This window comes from Amphibalanus amphitrite, unplaced genomic scaffold (genome assembly GCF_019059575.1).
Source record: "Amphibalanus amphitrite isolate SeventyFive unplaced genomic scaffold, NRLGWU_Aamphi_draft 001010F_arrow, whole genome shotgun sequence".
Taxonomy (NCBI): Eukaryota; Metazoa; Arthropoda; class Thecostraca; order Balanomorpha; family Balanidae; genus Amphibalanus; species Amphibalanus amphitrite.
The window spans coordinates 149,417-172,694 of record NW_024882504.1 but is presented as its reverse complement, the minus strand read 5'-3'; the positions used below and the strand labels follow the sequence as shown (position 1 = coordinate 172,694).

Sequence of the window (23,278 nt, the reverse complement as noted above, 5' to 3'; positions counted from 1 at the left end):
CGGCAAGGGTGACAAACAGCGCGATCCTGGTCAAAATCTTACGGTGCAGCACCGGAGAGTTACAGGTGGCCATCTTCTCCAGCCCCTCCAGCTGCCTCTCCAGCGTGTCCAGCTCGCTTCGTCCGAAAAGCAGCACCACCAGGGCGACTGCCGTCTGGACGAAGAACCCGTACACGGCCAAACCGTACACTACCCGCACCTTGCTGGGAAGGTGGACGAGCAGGTTGACGGCTCCCAGTGCTGTCAGGAGGTGGAAGAGCATCGGTACGGTGCGCAGCGCCCATAGCCAGACGGGAGGGCGGCGCACCAGGAACCCCGTCAGCGTCAGCCACCCGCCGACCGTCAGGATGTGGTGCATCAGCAGACGGTGGATGCCGCGTGCCATCGCTGGCGGTGACGGAAGTCGTACCTTGCGGTTTTAGAAGCCTTCTCTGGCCTGTGACTTTCGTCGAGGAAGTCGAGTTGTCAACTGTTGGCTGCTCTCACACACGGGTGTTCAACAATGCTCCTTGATATCTTGAAACATCATTATGTTATAAGTTGCTTCAAAGTTCAATTCTACATCTAAATAATTAACTGAATAGAATAAACAGCTTCGAATTAAAGCAAGATCAAAATACTGAATGTTCACCTCACCGAACACCTGCTATTCATTAGGTTCTGAGCCGACTGAACACGCCCTGCATGGACAGCAGGCGCCCAGCACGAACTGACACAGACAGGCGTTACCTGGATGTCAGCAAGTCGATCGCTCGAAACGAGGGTGAACACTGCTGCTGTTGTAGCTGACTTCAGTCAACGCCATTAATGGACTGGTAGGGACACTGCAAACAGCGTTGCGATATTTCACGGGGAGCGTTTGCGCAGCACAGTGCTGTCAATGCTGCAGGTATTCATTAGCGTAATGCACTGCAAATGGTGTATTGAATTGGCGTCTGACAGACATCCAGCTGAAGGGAATGGTTGGCTCATGATAATACACTGTAGGACGTAGGTATACCCATTCAACATAATTACTGAATAAGTAGGTATCTTTGGTCTGCCTTCACAACATGCTACCTGAAAGACAAACACACATAAATAATTCCTCATGCTACAAGCTGTTTCTACATGTTCGTCATCGCTATCAGAAACTTGACATGCAGTTAGCAAATCATATATCTTATTAAGCAAAACTGCAAATACCAAATAAGTCATTGCTGTTGGTAATGTTTACGTTAGTTATTTAAAAATGTGTGCGAAGCAATTGCCCATATTTTGGCAGCATGGCATTCAACGCGTCTGGACAGTGGAATTACGACAAAAGGATTGTGTCAGAATTGTTATTCTAACTTACATACACGATTACGTATACATTCATCTATTTTCTGACGATATTCTGGAAAGGGAACCCAACATTTTGATGTGTGACCTTACCTCCGAGGTCATCGGCGATCAAGAGCTTGAGTTATTTACACATCAACCCATCGCGGCTTCTCGAACTCGATATTCTGGAGACAGGATATCGTCTTTGGATGACGCACATGAAAAGCCCAATGCATTTCCGTGTATGCTCGTACATCTAACAATCGCGCTCGTCTCAATTGACCTTCCCTTCTGCAAACATGTCATCAACAATCACATGGAATTAACGTACTGAAAATTCTGCGCTCATCTATCTGCACTTCCTAGAACGATTCTCCGTAGCGTTGATGTGTGGAATGTCACACCTCTATCGCTCACTGCAAAGCGGACATACCAAGTTCAGCATGTGCGTGAAGTGCGCTGCGGCTCGTCAGCCGAGTGATTTGTGAGTTGACGCTTGCATGACAGCCGGCCGGAACACTCTAGCCTCTAGCTGAATTAGTCTCCAAGAATACTGACCGATAGCTGAAGAGCGGATGTGTGTTTAGGCGATAGTACTGTCTATGCTCTGTCAGCTGCATCTTGAGTCTTTATCCCCCAGATAGGCTTATGCAAGGACAATGAGAGACTGCAATGCCCTTCTGCCAATTGTTGACACCAATCGTGTCTCTTTCTATTGAAGTTGATCCTCTGCGTCCACTTCGCTTGGCGCCAACCTAGTATATTTGTCCATTGTTTATTTCGAGGGAGCTACAGGACCGCAACTACATTTTCGGCGTTTTTCTACGGCAGGCTCGGCGCTCGTCGCAGTTTTATTTTCTCCACACCGATTCGGATTGGCAGAAGTCAGCTTTTGGGTGCCGCCCCGCAGGTAGGTCAGCCAATCGACTGGCGTGAGACGGTGGCCCGCCATGGCTCCAACCAGTGGAAAAACTGTTTCCTCCTCCTCCGGGATCAACCCCATAATGGCATGAAAAAAAGAAATGAGAAAATATGTCCTGCGGAAGATGGAGATATTTCTTTAGTTGCCATTGAACTCAAGAGCAATTATGTAACTCCCATGGCACGTAATGTTCGTAATATGCCGTGTTATTCTGCATCGCTGATTTCTGCCCTTGTCATCAGTCCTTCGATAAGTGCACCAACTCATGTTTGATCCCGTAAAACACACTTAAGAAAGACATAGGTTCGCCAGAACAAATTTAAAGTCAAATAAATGGTATCTAATCTTAACCCTCGCACGACCAGGCCATTTCTCATAACACGAACGACCAGGGGGGGGGGGGTTGTTACGACCCCCCCTGGCGTTTCGAAACGGAAGGTCGTAGAGCTTAGCGGAAAAAACCAACGGATTGCTCTCAACGAGATCTCGCGATTGGTGGTATATTTTTTGGTCCTAGGTCAACATTTGACCTACTTATGACCGGTCAAAGGTCAAATTTTCCGAAAAAATCAAACTTTTTCAACTTTCCGCGGCGATTGCGGCAAAACGGTGGGAGATATCGACTTGAAACCTTCACTATCGTGTTTCTTGATCAATTCTCTATCGTTTGGTATGTATTTCGTTTCTCTAGCTCTAAAAATGGCGCGTTGGGAGCGCCGGAAGTCGGCAAGGTCACAGTCGGCGGCAGAAATTCGAAAAATCAAAATTTAAATTTTTGAAATCTGATTGTATTTTTGGATTTGGGAGGTCCATTTGCTCCCTATAGAAGCTAATATTGCTGCATATTCCCATTGAGGTGACAAGAATTAGCAAAATAGTGGTTCGGGCGCTTTTCAAAAATAGTACCGGACGCTGTTCCTCTTGTGACGTCATAGCTCCGTGACCTGACCTAACCCGGTCAATTTTCTTGCACCACACGATAGCCAATGCTTGCCCCAACATGCATGGGAAGTTTCATCATGATCCATCAAACAATGTGGGTATCACCGGCAGAAAACCTAGGGATTCGGCGCACACGTTTGGTAACTGTCGGCCGGAGGCTGTACCTCTTATGACGTCATAACTCCGTGACCTGACATGACCCGATCAATTTTTTTTCGGCAAAAGATGCGCAAAGGTTGCCCCAGAGGGTATTGAAAATTTCAGCCCGCTACGACAAGCCGTTTAGCGTGCACTTCGAAAAAACCTCAGGGGGGGGTTGATACAACCCCCCCCCCCTAGGCGTTCTATGGTTAAGCTATCAGTTCTTTTTAGTGTTCCTCACTACCATAAGTGATAATGAATCAAAGAAGAGAATGCGGAATGTCCACGGCCAAAACACTTTGCAGCAATCAGTGCTGATTGCATTTCATTATGGAAAATTGAAAGAAGCCTCTGGCCTACTACACATTCACAATTGACACTTGTCGACTTCTCGAATCACAAGTGTCCTTTGAAGCAACATTGCAATTTAGCGGTTAGAGGGAGGTCCGACATCATATTTCTCCTGCGCACCAAACGGCAGCCAAGAGACGTAAGCACATTGTCGAACCGGATGCGTCTACTCTTGATATATGCTACTGACATCTCCGGCTCGATTCGAAACTCATGGCCGGATTAGCACAGCGCATTCACACCGCGCGTGCTGCACTCTTACTCTGCGGCGTGCAATGGCGCCGCGCGCGCCGCGTTTGAGCCGAGCTGCGCCAAGTATCTGAGCGGATTATCTCGTCTCTGATAGAAGCCCGTGTGATTGGCGTGCGTTTCGGCGTCAGCGGCAGCGGCGGCCTCCATGTCTGCTCGGCCGGGCGGCGGGGGCGGTTCGAAAGAGGCCGATACTGACGCAGCGGCATTGTTCAGATAGGACCTGAGGAGGGTGACGGTTCAGATCGTTTCGGTGGGCAGCCAGTCAGCCGCGAGCAGGCGTCTCAGAGAGGGTGAGCAGAGTGGTGGCCTGGTGGTGAGAGTGAGGGAGGTGTGCTCTGATCGAACGACGCCGGTGGCGGCGGGAGGGGACCGACAGCAGCACTTTTTCGATCGAGGTGAGCGACGGGTGTCATGTAACTCTGCACCGATTTTTACTCTTGATACACTAAGAGCCATGTGGTAAGCACAGGACCGAATGTCGATTTAAACCGTAAAATATACATAGGTGCGTCACGTGAATAAATGGCTGATAGAATTGTAGAGGCTATTTTTACCCGTTTACGACACTAATCGGCTGCTTTAGACCATTACAAGAGAGTTCCCACAAATCTGCATTGCCTGGAACTGAACTGAAAATTAGGGTGGTGTCGTTAGTCCTCGCCGGCCGAGGAGGGTTGTTGCCACCCACTTATGGTGTTTAAACGAGTGCTCAGACCCGTAAGCGCCTCAAAGCTGAAAGCTGGTATACCTAACCTTTGATATCAGCTAGATCTTGTGACTCCAACTGAAGTTTTAAGTCAAATCAGGTGAGGTCACTGACCTACAACGTATAAATGAGCCTCTGCACGTCACAAAAAATGTCGCGGATTCGACACAAACTTGAAGTGCTAGCAAATCTTCCGCAGCAAGATGAAGCTTGCAGGAGGTAGTGAGCCGCGTGACCTGAACATTATGACTAAGTCAATTAGGGGAACATGGAAACTGCTATTTTCCCGAGAATTGACTTCATTAAAATCTTTTTCAACCACATTGAATCGTGATTCCATGCACTCGTTACATGATCTGATGCTTAGCTTTTCCATTTTATCGTTAGGAACTTACACATTACATACAACGTCACTAGGGTACTTTGAAGCCATCGGACTTTTTTGTAATGCATTCCGATCAGATTGATCAAGAGAGTCGAGATAGCCGTCAATAGACTCGAAACGACCAGCCAAATCGACTGACACGCAATATGATTTTTTCGACCAGCTTCGTAGGTAACCTGAACAGCTTTTACCTGACTTTGACCTGAGGTCATCACCTTTTACTGACCTTTCCCAAACAAAGCGTAAGATATTTGACGTGCCTGAGAATCACGGCTACGATAGTCCATGCGGCTCTGCAACCATATTTAACAAACTGTTTAGGTACCAAAAGTCGGACCCCAACCTAAAAACGTTTACTTTACCTCATGGATCAGTGGTTGGTCTGCGACCAGAAAGCCAGGTGCCAATCGTTGCGTCTCGTAACGGCTCACACGCTTTGTTTCCGCGAGGCGTGGTTGGTCGGTTGTTCTGCGATATTTGCACCGCCTATTATAGTACGATTCGTTACCATTCGGTCGCTAGGGCAAAGACGCTCGTTTACTATAGCGAAACTCTGGCTTTATTAGGAGCGAAATGCCAAGGGTTCTTGCACTCGCCCTCCTCTCGGCCAGCTAGTACGTTTGCATGTGCATGAATTAGATACCTAGTTATGTAATCGATGCATGCAACTAAGTATGCAAATTGCAATATATGATATTAGGATACGTCAATAAGCAATAGAAATCCAAGGAGTTAGGAAATGTTTAACTAGATGCGATTTTCTGTAGCTAACCGGACGACAAAATTACCCACTAGCCTTCTAACTACTCGTCTAACTCAGATCTATCTCGACGGCTCTGCACTTGCAGTCCACACCTCAATTCTCAGTCCCCAAGTGGTCACATGCCCTGTCAATCCCCGGGCCTCTCGCAGCCAGCTCAGTCCACTGCTCAGTAGTCAGTTACAGACCCCACAGCCATTCGCTTGGCGCACAGTCCGAACGAGTGCGCTGATATCGATTGCCACTTGAATACCGTGTCGCGGCCATGTCCAACCTGTGTCAACGGCACTCTGTTCCAATGGCTTACTCGCGGATCTGACCAACCGAACTCTTGAAAGATAGCGTTCTGCAGTAGCCGCTGCCCCTTCCGCCGCGACAGGTGCGGTTAAATGCAGTTCATGCAGAACTGAGGATTGATTAAAAATCCAGAATCGGGATTCGTTTCCTTTTTCATTTTCGCAATTATCATATGACAATTTATGTAAACTGAAATCGGATGTAGGCTATCACATGGACTTGCAACAAAGGTCAACGACGCAACACTCCAATACGTCCCCTCACTAAACAGCCATGCGACTTGGGGACAATTTTCGCTAGATCCGGTGTTCAGGGTCGAGGAATTGTTCCATCTCCGAAGCAAGTTCATTGTTCATTCATCGTATATCACAAAACTATCTTATCTCGACCCGTGTTTGAGAAAGCATCTAAGCGCATTTGACTCATTATCCATGTTTGTGTACTAAACTTGCTGAATACATAGATAGACATCGTACAGGCCGCGTCAGTGTGAGAACATGAGACCTTTAACGAAGTTTTATTGCCGTGTAATCCGGGCTTTACGCAGTGCGGCGTCTGTACGTATCTGCGCGGGGCCATTGGAGCTCGGTGTGCGATATGGAAGCGCTGTTTATGGCGGCAATCTCTGCTCTGTCGGGTCTCGGTCGTAACCGCCGCGACAGTTCCGCACTACCTGAAGTGGACCGTCTTGATGTGTGAAAACAAATCGAGCGATGTGAGATTTAGCGCCGAGGATGAAATGGGTAGAATGTGATCAGTTAGTGAGGACGCATTTAACCAACATTTAACCGTTGCCGTTACGTCCGTCACAGCTTGTAGTATTTGCATGAAGACGTCATGTCACGCAAGTATAAAACAGCACTTACCTATCGTTAAGACTCTTAACTCGATTTCAATGTGGATCGATGAATTATACAGCTTCAGAATATGGTTTGAACCCTCCAGCTTTGAAACTAGCAGTTACTTTCTACTATCGGCATTTTTCATGGCATTCTGCTTCTCCTGCTGGGTTGACCGTTACCGAATGCCTACCTAACTATATGCAATCATATGACATATCACCGTTCAACGCATACATTCATTTCTGCAGCATGGAAATACAATACACAAGTGTTATACCGAGAGAGTGATATCGGCAATGCTTTCGACATGTACAGTCTGTCTTAAAAGTACCGCGCAAAGTGACGGTGGATCCATCAAGCCTGACCGAGGAAGGGCCTGCTATAATTTGAAAGTCACCGAGCCAATGGAGCTGGGGAATGGACGAGGATGTCCATTGCTTCGGTGACTCAAATTTGGCAGTCCTTCATCGGTCATGCTTGATGGATCCACCGTCACTTTGCGCGGTACTTTTAAGACAGACTGTACGTGTTACCTCATAGAATGCACTTTACATAAAACAATGGCGAATGGGGTCACCAAATGCAAATCGCCACTTACGAAGATGTTTATCGCTGTTGTTGCGAACGGCTGCGTCTTGACATGTTAGCTAATTTCAACACGGTTATGAATTATGCAACATCACCTGCCTGCACTCTGCCCCCTGATCCATGCAGCTTTGGCGTAACATCACTGGCAGCCTGCAGTTGCCGGGTCACTCGCCGTGAAGTCAAGGTATACGGGGCGCGTAAAATACCCGAAATCAGTGCATTGTCCCCACCCGCCGCTCGGCGAAAGCATGAAGGTCGCCACGCATTTTTGGAGCTCACGGTGCAACTGGATGCCTGTCTGGACAAGGTATTCGCAGTTCGCACAGATGTTAGATTTTGCTGCCTTTTAATGCTAACCGTTGTGTTGTGAACGACATAGGTTGCAATAATCCTGCATGTTGTTTACTTTCTTTGTATTATACTGCAGTATTCAAACATGCATGTACATTGCCCATCGCACAGTACGCGGTGAAAGACAAGCTTAGGTACTTACATACATTGTACGGTTACAGACATGGTACCCATATGTTTTACCGACTCATGTCATGGTCATGAGCCCTTGGAACGTAAGCTGCTCATTAGTTTCAGCTTAAAATGTGAAAATTTCAAAGCCGTGAGTCGTTAGAACTCAACAACTCGAGTCCTGATCGGTATTCCAAGTGAACTATGACTTGAAGCCGTTTAGACATGCACACCACAAGTTGTAGAACACTACCATCAAAACGTTGCTTACCCGTTTGTCCTCACAAGACATTCACAAATGCATAGCGCAGTTGTAATGTCAATGCAGCTCGACCACCCGACATGTTATGGTAATAATATTTTTAATAGCCGAAGAAAACGTTACTTTGAATACCGCTCCTCATTTAGCTAAAAAGGACGCGACCGGGCTTGGAGGTCGTTTCAACGTACTGACTTCCATGGCTGAAGCTGTCACCATGCTTGCTGCCGTGGCTGAAGCTGTCTCCGTGCTTGCTGCCGTGGCTGAAGCTGTCTCCGTGCTTGCTGTCGTGGCTGAAGCTGTCGCCGTGCTTGCTGTCGTGGCTGAAGCTGACTGACGAGACCGTTTTGGTGGGCGCGCGTTGCCGGCTCTCATGTCCGGACTGGTAGACGCTCTGGTCGTGGCTGCGGGCGTAGCCGACCACGTCACCGTGCAGGTCGTGGTGTCCGTAGCTGTCGCCGTGCTGGCTGTAGCCGTAGTCGTACTCCGGCACGTGATGGACGTACTCAGTCGGCTCGTAACGACCGTCGTACTCGGAGACCAGGTCGTGCTTGATCAGGCCGAGGCCGAAGGTGTCGAAGAGCGTCTCGAACGGGTTCAGTCCGATTTTGTTGTAGAGGATAGACACCTTGAAGAGGGTGATGATGGCGATGACGAAGGCAGCCGTGGCGATCGCGGGCGCTATGGCGGCCATGCTGGCCTGAAGGCCACCCGGGGTGAGTGACACGAGCAGCCCCTGCAGGGCGGAGCCGAGTCCGGCCAGCCGCGGCTGGGGCACACCCAGCGCCCGGGAGAGCGCCTTCTCCACCGTGGGCCCCAGCTCCGGACTCTCGGCTATGTCACGAGCCCAGCTGGCCAGTCGGGAGCCGGTGGAGCTGTGCTGCTGTCCTGCAGCAGCGCTGACCAGCAGAGCGCAGACACACACCTGAACTGGCGACATGGCGGCTGCTGGTTCTGTTCTTTGTCACTGCTGAGACTCACACACCACTCTGGGATATATGTAGCTCAGGTAGCGCACACTGCTAGCTGCCACTGCACTCTGCGCTGTCCACAGCTGCTCTGCCTTCCACCAGCTCACCCGCCCGTTTATAGGAGCACCGTTCACCCTGCTGTTTCGCCACCTGTCCAGCCCGCTCCCAAAGCGTCACGGGCAGGCGTCACGGGCCTCCGCGGGCGTCACGGGTCGTGACCGATCCGGATGCGGACCGCCCCGCCGCGGACATGTCAACGCGTCACGGTCAGGGCTCTTGCTACAATACGCGGGCCTCTGCGCGATATGGCAGTTTCAGTTCGACCTCGGTGCCGCTGCTGAATAGCGGTATTTTTTTCGAAATACTGAAGTTGGTTTGTTCAAGGACGCAATATTAGTTTTGCATAAGTTGGAATGGTGGTTGAATATTGCAGCCTATTACTGTGCAATGCGCACCAAGCATCAGGAAGCGCAAGGACCGTCCATATCAACCTTTGTTACTTTTGTTTCTAGGCTTATATGGAATGTTTACCTAAGTGAAAACAATAAACTCTGAAATATGAGACCAAATATGACATATATGCACTGCAGTTTATACTATTAAAAACCATTTTCCAACTCGAAAGTAGCCTAGAAGGGTTTGGTATGAATGATCGTACCTTGGTTTTAAGTGTGCCATAAGAGTAAAAAATGAATGATTTTGTAATTTGTTGTCGGGTAATCTTCAATGAATATTCACGATGCTCTCATTCACTCTGTGGTAAGACACTCACTGCAATCTCCTCAGGAGAGTTACGTCAGGAATATGTGACCGAAGGGTACACCTGATATCCCCGTGCGATACCTTATTTGTGATACTGACCAAACTCAGATCGGCTACTGTGGTCAGCTACCGGACCATCGCACGACCCATCTATCACAAGACCGAGCTCAGGCGGTTAGCAATGGAGGGCTGGGTGGGGTCGGTTCAAGGACCTGAAGTGTCGATTTGTATCGATCGACAGGCACTGAGATAGTCGCCCTCATGTTCTATATATGCACAGGCGGATACGGCACAATGGACCCTCTGTCATGGCACTTCAAAGCAATTTGCTCAATGCTTTTTTTGTCGTGCACTTTGTTTTGTTTTTCCGTAGAGCTAAGCATCTAGAAATGGGGCCGTTTTAAATGGGATTATGTAAGTAATAGGCAACAGTATCATAAAGTGTCATAGGTTGATTCAAAGTTGCCCCGTTATATATGATTTTCTTTACAAAAAGGTCAGTATTTTACATGCTCGAAATAAATGTTATTAGTGCAGCCCTACACATATTTTGTTGATCGCCGTATGTAGGGCACTCATCTTTGTCCTTTCATTGTCACTTTCGTCGCATAATTATACACTTCTCCAGAAAAGGTTCACATCGAAGGAGGTCATTGTTTTGATGTATTGCCCTTGTTGTTTCATGTTGCGAATAAATACCGCGAAACCATTATACATCTCTCAACCATGCTTTCCGCTCGTCCATTCCAGACACTCCTGCTGTGAAGCACGCTCACCTCCATCTCCAAGGATGGGAGAGTACGAGTCTAACAACCTGCTGGTGCCGCTGTTTCTGCTGGAGACAGTCGTCACAGGCTGTCTAGCAGTCATCTTCTACTATCTCAAGTGAGTGACAGCTCTTCCAACAAAGGATTCCGTTTACGAGTGTCCGATACCAACTGGGATTTGTTTTTCTTACGTCACTTAGCATTGAGCCGCGCTGCACTGCGTTGTGCCGGCCCTACGAAATTTCCTCATGACGTAGCAACAAAGACGTCATGGTGTTCCAACGATTTGTACGACGCGTTGTGGGACTTGGTAGTGCTGTCGAACAGATGCAGTTTCGATGCACATTGCACATGATTAAGATGGCATTTTATTTCTCGGCACTACATGGAATTCCAAATGAGAAAAAGAGATTGAATAAAGAGCGATAGAGAGATGCAGATATAAAGATAGATAGATAGAGTGGGGGATGAGAGAGAAAGGTAGAGAGAAGAGGAGGAGGAGGAGGGGAGAAAGAGAGACAGGGAGAGAGAGAGAGAGAGAGAGAGAGAGAGAGAGAGAGAGAGAGAGAGAGAGAGAGAGAGAGAGAGAGAGAATGAAAGAGAAATTATGTGCTTTCATGATAACTTATCGGGTGTTTAGTTCCAATGGCTGTAGATTTACAATGCACACTGCACAATGCACACTGCACAGTATAAAAAGACGTATATGTGACCAGTTTATTTTTCACAGATACTTGGACAACTTTAAAGATCGCCGGTATCCACTGCCATGCACAGATATCCAGTGGATCTCCTACCCATATTACCAAGACACAAAAGGTCTGCCACTCAGTATGACCGACCCAGGCCTCTATACCGCCTGCTTCTTCATACCTACTCTCATAGTAAGTTAAATACTAACGGTTGGACGATGAGCTTATCTCATGTATTGGCGATGAGCCTTTGACTATCAGCCACGATTATCACATAAGGGACTGCTAAAACAAGCGATTTTGGAAAAAAAAATGTGCTTCTTTTATTGATTTACGTTTAATTGAAAGCACTAACTAAATATGATCTTTGTTCGCTGTTTTTGCATATTGTGCGGATAATTTATCTCGTTGAGATATTTTGATCTCAGATTATCCGTAGTACATTTGTACCTAATGTTATTCACTCGTATGATTAAATCTCGTACCGCAGCTAAATGGGTTATAATTGTTTTTATGTCAGCGTATAGGCCTACTAATAAAATGTCGTAAATCTGTGTTTTGACATGATGCTACCTTATATCTACAGGTTATATTCTTCGAGATAATTCACTGGTTCTTCTACCAAGGTAGCAAGAAGGCGATTGTGGCCGCCTGTCCCAACTGGACATTCCACTTCTTCACGCGGCGCGTCATCCGAATCGTGGGTAAGAGAAGGCAGCGCTGCGTTTACAAATTGTTTGGGAAACACCTAGGGATTCAGCAGAGCACTCTTCAAGTGTTTACAGTTTAATGATTGCTTCCGACCTCAGTTTCTCCTTTTCAGGTCTTGTTAGTTTTTGATTATGCCATAAGACAAGCTTCATGATCATATCGTAGGTATTACGTAATGGCAAGTAGCATGGACGAACATTGAACAATTTGATGAAACCATGAGTGGCGCCAATTGTATATCCACTTGGAATAAACAAAACACAACTGAACTCTGACCATCTCGGTCCTGGACCTTTGCTGCTGAGCTGACCTTTGATAATTTCAAAATATGGAGTACATACCCGTCTAATGCTTCCATATATAGTTATATGTACGTGTGCTGAATAAGCACGTGTCTGACTGATGAGGATGTTGGCATCAAAAGCATGCAGAACCGCAGCGCAAGGTGTGGCTTCGTTCATGATTTGTCTTGCGACACCGAAAGGTCGTTTAGAGTCATGATTTATGATTGGCTAAATCGCATTCGCAAGTAAACACATAAGCGCATTGTGATTTCGATACGGACCATCGTTCAACAATTGCAAAGCTGGTGCACTTATCCATGCGGAAATATTAGACACCGGAAAACAATAGGCAGTCCACCCACACCTTCCCTCGAAGACTGACTCAATTTTCGATCCCTCGTAGGCAGGGAGAGGCTACATCAAAGCTCGAAACAAACTCACAAGTCCACCCACACCCGTCCCATACAGCTTCGGATACGGATATCAGAGGGAGTGTTTGTCACTGTTCAGATTACACCTGTGTCCTGTTTTGAAAGCAGGCCGACACAGCAGACGTCCTAAAGCTCCGACATACCGGAGCGGTATTCGTTTGAGGTGATTATCAGAGGAGTGGGAGGGCAGACGCTGGACTTGAGTGGAGACGCGAGTCGGCTCGTCTGAAGGCCATGTTCAGATGTGGAGTGGCGACGGAGTGTCCGGACGTAAATGTGCGCCGTCTCACATAACAACAGGATACTGAGGACGGGCGACGGACATTTAGCGGAGTGCTTTTGTCATATTAAAAATGCCATCAAAAGTTGAATTTTGGCCAGTGTCATGGTGAGGTCAAATGCCAAAAATAGAGGCTAGCCAAGATGGACCAAAAACTTGGTGCATTGTGCATCTTTGTCACAAACTTGGCCGGGATTGTCCACTTGAGTGTCAAACAAAGCAGTGGTCAGTGAAGCAAAGGTCAAGGTCGTGGTGTCTGGCCAGGTTACAAACGCAATGTCTTTTTTTTAACCCTAGAACGCCTAGGGGGGGGGGGGTTGTATCAACCCCCCCCCCCCCCCCCTGAGGTTTTTTCAAAGTGCACGCTAAACGGCTTGTCGTAGCGGGCTGAAATTTTCAATACCCTCTGGGGCAACCTTTGCGCATCTTTTGCCGAAAAAAAATTGATCGGGTCATGTCAGGTCACGGAGTTATGACGTCATAAGAGGTACAGCCTCCGGCCGACAGTTACCAAACGTGTGCGCCGAATCCCTAGGTTTTCTGCCGGTGATACCCACATTGTTTGATGGATCATGATGAAACTTCCCATGCATGTTGGGGCAAGCATTGGCTATCGTGTGGTGCAAGAAAATTGACCGGGTCAGGTCAGGTCACGGAGCTATGACGTCACAAGAGGAACAGCGTCCGGTACTATTTTTGAAAAGCGCCCGAACCACTTTTTTGCTAATTCTTGTCACCTCAATGGGAACATGCAGCAATATTAGCTTCTATAGGGAGCAAATGGACCTCCCAAATCCAAAAATACAATCAGATTTCAAAAATTTAAATTTTGATTTTTCGAATTTCTGCCGCCGACTGTGACCTTGCCGACTTCCGGCGCTCCCAACGCGCCATTTTAAGAGCTAGGGAAACAAAATACATACCAAACGATAGAGAATTGATCAAGGAACACGATAGTGAAGGTTTCAAGTCGATATCTCCCACCGTTTTGCCGCAATCGCCGCGGAAAGTTGAAAAAGTTTGATTTTTTCGGAAAATTTGACCTTTGACCGGTCATAAGTAGGTCAAATGTTGACCTAGGACCAAAAAATATACCACCAATCGCGAGATCTCGTTGAGAGCAATCCGTTGGTTTTTTCCGCTAAGCTCTACGACCTTCCGTTTCGAAACGCCAGGGGGGGGGGGTCGTAACAACCCCCCCCCCCTGGTCGTTCGTGTTATGAGAATTGGCCTGGTCGTGCGAGGGTTAACGTAGTAAAATGCCACAACCCATATCGAGCCACAAGGCTGCAATTGCATTTTAGTGTAGAATGTAATAGCATGCTTAATTAGATGGGAACCAACGTTTTACCAACGTTTTTCAGAACGTCTTTGGTCCAATCTTCGGAGCTCTTGTAGTTTGGCAAAATGTGATCGGTCTGTATGTCAATTTCTTGGGCAGTCGTACCTACATATGTTCTAAAAAGTTTTATCATAAACGCATCAATGACCAAGCTGCAATGATAACGCGTGACCACTCACGCCATTTACCTATCGCTGTTGAATCTAAAGTGATTTGGTTACCGATATGATAAGAAGAGCAACGATAGTCAAGGCATTTCGGTCCGGGGTGTAGTATCAAAGACCCCATGATTGTCTCAAAAAGGTATGACGTCATTAGTCCATTAGTAGAACGTCCCATGAGAAGGTGTCTGACATTGTCCACTGAGAGTTGACTGCTTTCCTCATGGTGCCTTTCGACCGAGCGAAGTTAAATAAAAATCATATTTTGCTAGATATGTTGTCGATTGTTTCTATTCATTTGGTCGTAGATCAGCTCTTTTCTTTTCGGTTCCTGACACAGTGGATCCCCCTTTCCAGGTACGCTGCTGTTCGGCTACTTTCTGACCATGGTGCTCGTCTTCACGCTGAAATACATGTTCGCCGTGCCTCGGCCACATTTCCTCGCGGCCTGTCAGCCGAACGCTACCGCCCTCTACATTGCCTGCGGTGGCGACATCTACACCGACCACCTCAACACCTCGGCTATGTTCCTGCCCTCGGAGGCCATCTGCCAGGCGGGACCACGGGCGCTCACAGACGCGCTCCAGAGCTTCCCCTCTGAGCACGGCGCACTAGCAGCCTTCTGTGGCGTCTTTCTGGCCGCCTACCTGCACCGGATGACGTCATTCAGGCGGCTGGTCACTCCCCGGCCGCTGCTGGTCTTCCTGAGTCTGCTGGGAGGGGTCACTCCCGGCATCGGCAGCCTGAATGCGTTCCAAGTGCGCTGGGCGGACCTGCTGGTGGGATACCTGACCGGAACACTGGTGGCCGTCTATCTGGTGAGTGTTAGGAGAGAGGGTCAGGAGTGAGGAACGAGGAGGGGGAAGGTAGGGAGAGGGTGAGACGAACGAGGATAGGGTCAGGGCAAGGGAGAAAGAGGGAATGGGAAGAAAGGGGAGAGGGATGGGGAGCGGGTCGAAGAAGGGCAGAGGAGGGAAGGAATGAGGGATGAAGACATGATAGAGACATTGAATGAGAAAGGCGAGAAATACTGAAGATCACAGGCCTTTTTCTGGTCTCGGTCGAAGATAAAGTCGGCTCCGTCCGTTAGCGTGATCGTCTCCGTTCTCTGAAATGGATCTGCGGGCTGAGTCAGGATATAGCGTTCCTGTATCGGCAGCTGATCCAGTCGTGGCGCACATATCTCAAACCAAATCAGCCAGCGCGGGCCCGCGGACTGGCCATTCCTGACCTTCACCGATCGGCCCAGACTAACCCAACCATCCTTAGATCCCCGCCCTATCGCCGTCCGGCCCCAGCAGGTGTTGATGCCGCCCGCTGGAGGGTGACATTGATCTCACACACAGCGCTAATAGGTGTGAACAGGAGCGGACAGCGGAGTGTGTCCAAAGGCGGCGGCTGGTGAATTGGCAGGGGATGAGGCCTGACGTGGGGTCCGCTCCTAGACCGTCTCCCGGTTAAAATGCCGCCGTCGATCAGTCAGTCAAGGAAGGAGGGTTTCGGGAATGGTTAATACCTAGTTGATTAAATGCTGCAGCGAAAGGTGATGCTCAGAAAGATGATGGCACGTTATGTTATAATTCAAACTATTACGATAAATCATTATCTGTCTCGGTACCTACGTCTAACATTTCATCACGCTCCTGGATATTTGCAGAAATTTATCTACTGACTTATATCAGAATTGCGCCAATACTAAATCCATGCCCATGAACGAGTCGTTCCATAGAATGTTTCATCAATGCGTTTTATCTACGCACAATTCTAGAGGATACCCATAAGCCGTCACCGAGCACTCAATTCAGTTGGTCATTTCTACCCTCATATGCGAAGCACTCATGCGCCGGGTCAGTTCATTAGATCGGCTCTTTATCACCGAGATATGCGGCTGATAATGACCCCGACTTAATTCATCAGCCCATCGACGCCGAGCCGTCCACGTCCGGGTCTATTTATACACGCTATCTGGGACGTGGATTGCGTGAAGCCTTATGATATGGCGCATCTGCTTGGTGGTGGTCCGTTTAGTTAGGGTCAAGTTTCGCATCAACTGTTATCGCAATGCTCAATGAGTTTGATTCCGGTGCGTTTGTCTACAGTGCTGATTAAGCTGGGTGGATTTCTTTGTCATTCCTGAAGTTCTAGAATGACAGCAACATAGTGTAGCTAAAAATAAAACGTTCACTCGTTAATCCGTTAACTTCTTGTTTATCACAACAACAGCCACCGTACAAAGCCCTGCATCATCCCTGCTGCTCCCCGACCCCCGCTCACCCTCTGATGTCCACATCTCCCCCTGACCTGGGCCGTTTCTCTGCCAGACCCAGGTGAGCCTGGCGCAGTTCGCTACAGAGCGGCACCCGGCCCCGCCTCTGCAGACGGTGGCTACTCTGGCCGGAGGTCCGCAGAGTCAGGCGGCTCTCAGTTTCGGCACCCAGGAGGACGCTGCTGTGCTGTTCCATTCACCGGGACTGGACAGGGATGGGCCGCCGTCCATCCCACGCGCCAATCCCAACTCACCGGTGAAGGTAGGGGTTGGAGACGAGAGGACAGGCTAGGAGATAGCATTGGACGCAAAACAGAACAATGGATGTTACATATGCATATATCTGTGTGCTCCTTTACTTGGTATTCGTGAGCGGAGCCATACATGGCCATACTATTTGAGATCAGTAAGCTCGATGCGACGGCATATTAAATGAACCTTAAATGTAAAAATATTAATCCTTATTCGCCTCAATTCATATCAGGTAGATGACTTTGATATTTTTAAAGACTTAGGTATGCTCAGGGGGTTACGGTTCTATGCTGCCACATAGGGAGGGCTCAGTAGACAGATGACGTCACGGGGTGTCAAGGTTTTGTCGATTTTTAAGACTTTGCTGTAAATTATCTTTTTTAGGCTCTAAGGGAGCCTAAAGGTTGATATCAAACTACCTTAGAGTATAAAATCCTCGGAAGATTAATATTGGCGAAGATTGGTAGACACCCGCTGACGTCATCTGTCAAGGTCACCGATGTAAACAAATGGCTAACCATTCTACCTCCTATATACGGCCTTGGGTATGCTTATTTGATTGTACGTACGTTGGGCGTCTTTTTATAATTTAAGCTTTCGCTGTTCATTCGAATTGTAATCCAGGGAGTATGATAAATGCCAAGGTAAACGTTTTGCATGTCCGTTGCTATCAGTAGTGTCAGCTGTCAAATTTGCGTGGCATCGGGTCTAAATCTGTCCCCTAAACGGCTGGTGGCACCCGCAGATGGCCGAAGTTATTGCATATTACATGCACCCGCACCGCCTTGGTATGGATGCATGTGACATGGCAGGGCGGCGGCCCGCAGTCCCCTCCCCCTCCCTCCCCCTGCTAGGTGCCGAGGAGGTCTGCTGCGACCTTCCCTCGCGGCCTTGGCCCCCATGCAGTTCCTACCTACATAGTGGATAGGCTGGAAAGTACAGGCGTAGTAATATTGTACCGATCTGTTGTCTCCTTTCGTGAACCGAAATGAGCAAACAAAAAATCGGAATCACAGAAGAATTCATTGAGCTCTGTTGTCGAAAAATGGGCAGGCTTCGGTTTAAATCAGATTGGATGCACATTCTGCACTCTGCCGACTGCCGTGAAGAGCAGAGGTGCACAAATAGCCCAGCCTGTCTCCTACACGGTCTCCGATGGCTCCGGTTTGTCTCACCGATCATCTTTAGGTATATCCCCACATATCTATACTTTCAAGTAAAGCTGGTTATTTACATTACAGTTATTAATATTTACAGGACGTAAACGCTATTCCTGAAGTGTTTTTATTTCTGAAGCTATCCGCAGATATATCGTCATTTTTTAAGAAGCCGACAGACATACGGTATGCGCTGATTTGGGCAAAGTGCGAGGCAGGACTTGGTACACCTCCACCTGAAATGCATACTGGTGGTGTATAAATAGACTAGAGTGAGGCGGTCTGGTTGTTGACTGTGTCTGGAAACACTGGAAAGTCAAGAACTACCCTCATAAAACCACCGGGACGCTCAATTAATTCCTCTCATCCAATGAGGGTTCAGTTCCACATGGACCAGACGGGCGTCCATCTACCGTCCCATAGCGTCCCTCTCCCGTTTAGTGGGGCAGTTACTACTTGGCGGGCTGAAGGTGAAGTGACGTAACGCTGCAGTGTACGGTGCACATCAGTGTTTGTGTTTAGGAATATGAAACTTTAAAGAGTGTGTAACAAGTTTTTTCCTGGAGCAACATTACTTCATTTAGGTAAGAAAACATTATTTAAGGACGATTTTGCAATATTTGCTAATGGGACGAAGCCCATTAAATTGCTATGGAATACCTATCATATTGAGGACCACAAACGTTCAGAAAACGTTTTGACTGTAGGCTTTAAGAAGCGGCTTTAAATCCTTTTATAATCCATCGCTGACTACATCTATACTGCAATCTATACACATTTCACGTGCATCGCTAATCTCTTCGCTAATACAGATCCTGGTCTATTTTTTCTTGCTTAGCAAACCTCAGCTGTCTTGTAAAATTTTCACGACGCATTCATACATTACAGTTTAGAGGCAGATAAATCCGATATTCCTGTTTTCTGCGTGGCTCTGTGAGGTCGGTCCCTGCCATGGATGGTGTGAGACCATCCATGCTGCCGATCGTTCGACGCGCTAGTTTTATTGGGGGTTATATGACCGAAGGACCTCGACGGCCGACGGAACTGCCTCGCCTGGCGGGGTCACCAATGTGGAACACGCTGCCGGTTTTTCCGAAGTAAAACTGGAGATTTGCTAGACAAAGTTAGACTAAGTGAAATTAATGTACTTAGCCATATGAAAGCAAATGTTTGACAGAAAGTAAGCGGCCATTTTGTCGCTGCTGGAGACAACTGCCGGAAAACTAACTGCATTCCCGCAACATCCAATTACTCATCGATACGTATCAAATGAAGCTGGGCAGATTACCATATTATTTTTCTTAGGATGTCGGAATATAACAACATGTTAAAATACCAAAAAGGTGCAATACCCTTGTTTATAACACAGCCTTTGTTCCGAGTCTGTGCCTTTGGATGGATCTCATGTGCTTAAAATCTTTAGAAAAATGCACTAAGTATCCATTTGAATTATTACTTATGCCAACATGAATGGTAGAAGAATAATCAATTGTAATTTGTTGTCAAGTCTAGATGTGTTTTCTCCACTGTCAATGACTGATTTCTTCTTGCTGAGTAATGTTTTGCAACCTATTAATTTCTATGCCAGTGGTGGCTCAAATATTGCTGTTATACTATGCAATGTGTAATCTTATATAGTTTAAATAAAGTTAGGCAAATTCAACTGAAATCATGACTGTAATATTTGAAATATGTCATCTGATTGACATTCATCATACCAACATATAGCCTGGGCAAGGATTATGTCAAAAATGGCAAGGCAAGAGGAAAATAGAACAAGTCAGATTGTATTGCCACTCCTTTAGTCAGAGAATGAGGACAAGTTATAAGCAAAAAGCACTGATCACCTTGAAATCTTGAAATCAATGTCAAAGCCTACCTACCTGACAACTTGTATGGTCTCCCTCTTTTTAAAGTAATGCAATGCATTAGGTAGGTACATTGCTAGGTGTGAAATTTATGGAGAACTTCACAAACCCCATTACAAATCAGTTTTATAAGCATATGCTTCAAATTGTTATGCTTCCCACACTAACTGAAAGGTTTTTGAGCAAACTCATGAGCAAACTCCATGCCAGCATATCTTGTTATTGAGTAAACATGTTGACTACTTAACTGACCATTCCTTTTTCTATAATCATATTAATTACAATTCTACACAGACCTGTAGACAATTCATGACACATTTCCCACCCACAAAATTATTATATACACAACTGAACACAAAGCCTATGTTGAAAATAATCACATATCTGTTGCATTTTTGCTGTATAGGTACCTGTCTATAAAACATGAATAATTTGATGTTGTGAGCCTTGTGCCCAGATGAATGTTTGTGGTATTGGTGTTACAACAAGGAAATTGAAAATTTGTCATGCAGTTTAGGGAAGTTATACCTAGGTAATGTTCAAAATGAAGTGAGATGCCTTCAATTACTAAATCTCCAGTACATTGAAGAGCCATATATTCTTTTGAAGGAAATTATTAGGTACCTATTTACATTAGAGCTAGGTAGGTAGTTACCTGCATGTTAGCATCTTTCAATGTTGTTCTTTATCAATAAAAATGAATGGAAAATTTTTAAAAAAAAAAGTTGAAGTGATCAGATAGGATAGGTAAAGCAATTTCACAATTCATTTGACTTTCAGTTTCAGTTCTCATCAAGCCTATTAGGTTGGGTACCTACCTACTTACCAGCACCTCCATAATCGCTCCCCAAAATGCCCCCTGCCACGAACCTCTTATGAAGAGTTTATAGAAGTGCAGGCTGCAGATTTCCGGCCCATGCAGAGTTTTCATTTCTTTGGCAATTCCTTAACTCCACTTGGAGCTCACAACCTTCTATTACCACACCATCACATCACAAAATATAATGTGAAAGTCCTTATACACTTTGCTTACACTGCACAAGACACACATCCACAGCACAGTACAGCAACTGAAGCGAGCTGTTCACTGTTACAATTATCTTTCAAAGTTCAACTGACACCGATAGCTGGTTACCACGCAACGCGCTAGCAAATGGCGTCAGCTTGTCCCACGAATGGCGGTTGCTATGGAAACCAGCTGACGAAACTTTACCAGAACCCATTTCGAACAGGAGTTTTGTTAAGGCGCCCCAAGACTTTGTGCGCCGTTTTTCGAAACATGCCCACCACTTTCGCAGTTTTTCATCCTACATTTTACCTACACGGTGTCTCATGAGACACAATGTTAATCCAATGGGAACTGTCTCGTGGGTGTCTCATGGAGGAGATTTGTAGGAACTGTTTTTGAAGACACGTAAAGAAATGTAATGACCAAATGCCGTTGACAGCTGATTGTACCGACCAATTGCTGCCAGTTAGCTGTTTTTATAGTCATTTTTGTACAGAAAACACAAACTGAAATCTGTCTCGCGGCTACCCTCTTCGGCTCTTTCCTGTCTCCTACATTGTAGGCAAGTAGGAAGGTTTGTGCACCTCTGGTGAAGAGGCTGAATTTCACGGGTAACGGAGCAGTGGAGCCACGTCCAGTTTCCACACCGCATGGCGATATACAGTGGCGGATCCGGGGGGGGGGGGCAAAATGGGCATTTGCCCCCCCCAAACGGCATAATTTTAACATTACGCCTATGGACGATGCATGGAAAGAATCGATAAATTGTTATGGTTTGCCCCCCCCCCCAAAAAAAAACACTCTGAGCTGGTTCCGCCTCTGGCGATATATGGATGTTATCACCCATTTCTGTTTTGTTTCAGGTGACTGAGGTGTCCAACAGGGCCGGTTTCGTGGAGCCCTCCGGCAGCTACACCAACAGGGCCTACCTGGGACCACGGGTCCTGCCCCGGAGGGCCTACTGAGGCGAACATTATCAGAACCGGACAGAAAGAGAAGGACAGAGAGATTAGAGAAGGGAAGGGAAAGGATGATAAGGATCGGCAGAGCAGGCACGCAATTAGCAGTAGGACAAGGAAAGGGGCGCGAGAGGTGGGAATGCTGGCTAGAGCTTGTGTGAAGAACATGAGAAACAAAGAAGTGTTTCAGTTTGAAGTGAATAAGACTTTTGGAGTTGGCGAAGCAGAAAGAAGTGCGCGGAGAGAGGGTTGCAACATAGTTAGTAGGAAAATCTGACGGAGCCAGGGAAGAGTGGAAGGAGAAAGAGGGTGAGCGCAGGGACCAAACAAAGGGAAAAGTGACAATGCTTATAAGCTGGTGATTTCCAGAGCAGATGAAAAGGCAGCTAAAAAAGACAATGCCGTGTAGAGCATCCATGAGGACGGGAGAGAAAATGAAAAGGTTTGGCCAGCCAAAGTGGGTGAGACGGGAATCATTGCACTGAATGAGGAGAGCGAGGGAGATGAATGGCGAGGGAAAGCGTAGAACAGTTTATGAGTGTAGCCGGGCGCCGCGCTACCCACAGCAGTATTTTGTGCTACATCGCTTCCTTTTAGTTAGTTGTTTGTATAGTTACCAGTGATGCGTAGCGGTAGGTGTTCCGGCAAGCGCATGCCTTCAAAGCTGCTCCATTTAGACTGATCGTTGTATCGATTGTAAGGCCGGTAAAGAGTGCTTGTATATGTTAGGTATGCATCATGTGCTTAAAAATGTGTCATCATTAGTCATGTGCCTCAGACTATACGAGTTGTTATGTATGTGACCCAAATATAGAACAAGCAGAAAAGGATGTCACAATTTATGTCATTAATTTGACTCAAGTTATGTAACTCAGTCAAACCTAATCATTTTACAAACGATGCCCTGATGCCATGTTTTGAGTGCTCTTGGATCAAAGCGATGAGCGAAAAGCGAAAAGCGAATTGATGACTTTAATGGTTTTCCGTTATAACGGCTTTCTTTTGTATAATCAACAGACAAACATACATGTTCCCAACTGTTTCCCAACAACCGTAAATGAAAAAGTCCGTGGCTGACTGTCGCACCTCCGTGTTCACCAAGTCGCCGATATCGACAACATAGTACTGATAATGCTGCTGAACCGCTGAAAACA

At 46.9% G+C, this 23,278-nt stretch overlaps 1 protein-coding gene across 1 annotated transcript; it reads left to right on the top strand.

Moving 5' to 3' along the window:
• Nucleotides 1–4,124: 4,124 nt before the first annotated feature.
• Nucleotides 4,125–23,024, top strand: LOC122369135 (phospholipid phosphatase-related protein type 5-like). The gene is made up of 7 exons (XM_043343591.1): nucleotides 4,125–4,308; nucleotides 10,696–10,830; nucleotides 11,443–11,596; nucleotides 11,991–12,108; nucleotides 14,971–15,431; nucleotides 16,935–17,141; nucleotides 22,029–23,024. Exons 2-7 carry the CDS (start codon nucleotides 10,736–10,738, stop codon nucleotides 22,128–22,130), a joined length of 1,137 nt encoding a protein of 378 aa, XP_043199526.1. The 5' UTR covers nucleotides 4,125–4,308; nucleotides 10,696–10,735; the 3' UTR covers nucleotides 22,131–23,024.
• Nucleotides 23,025–23,278: the final 254 nt, after the last annotated feature.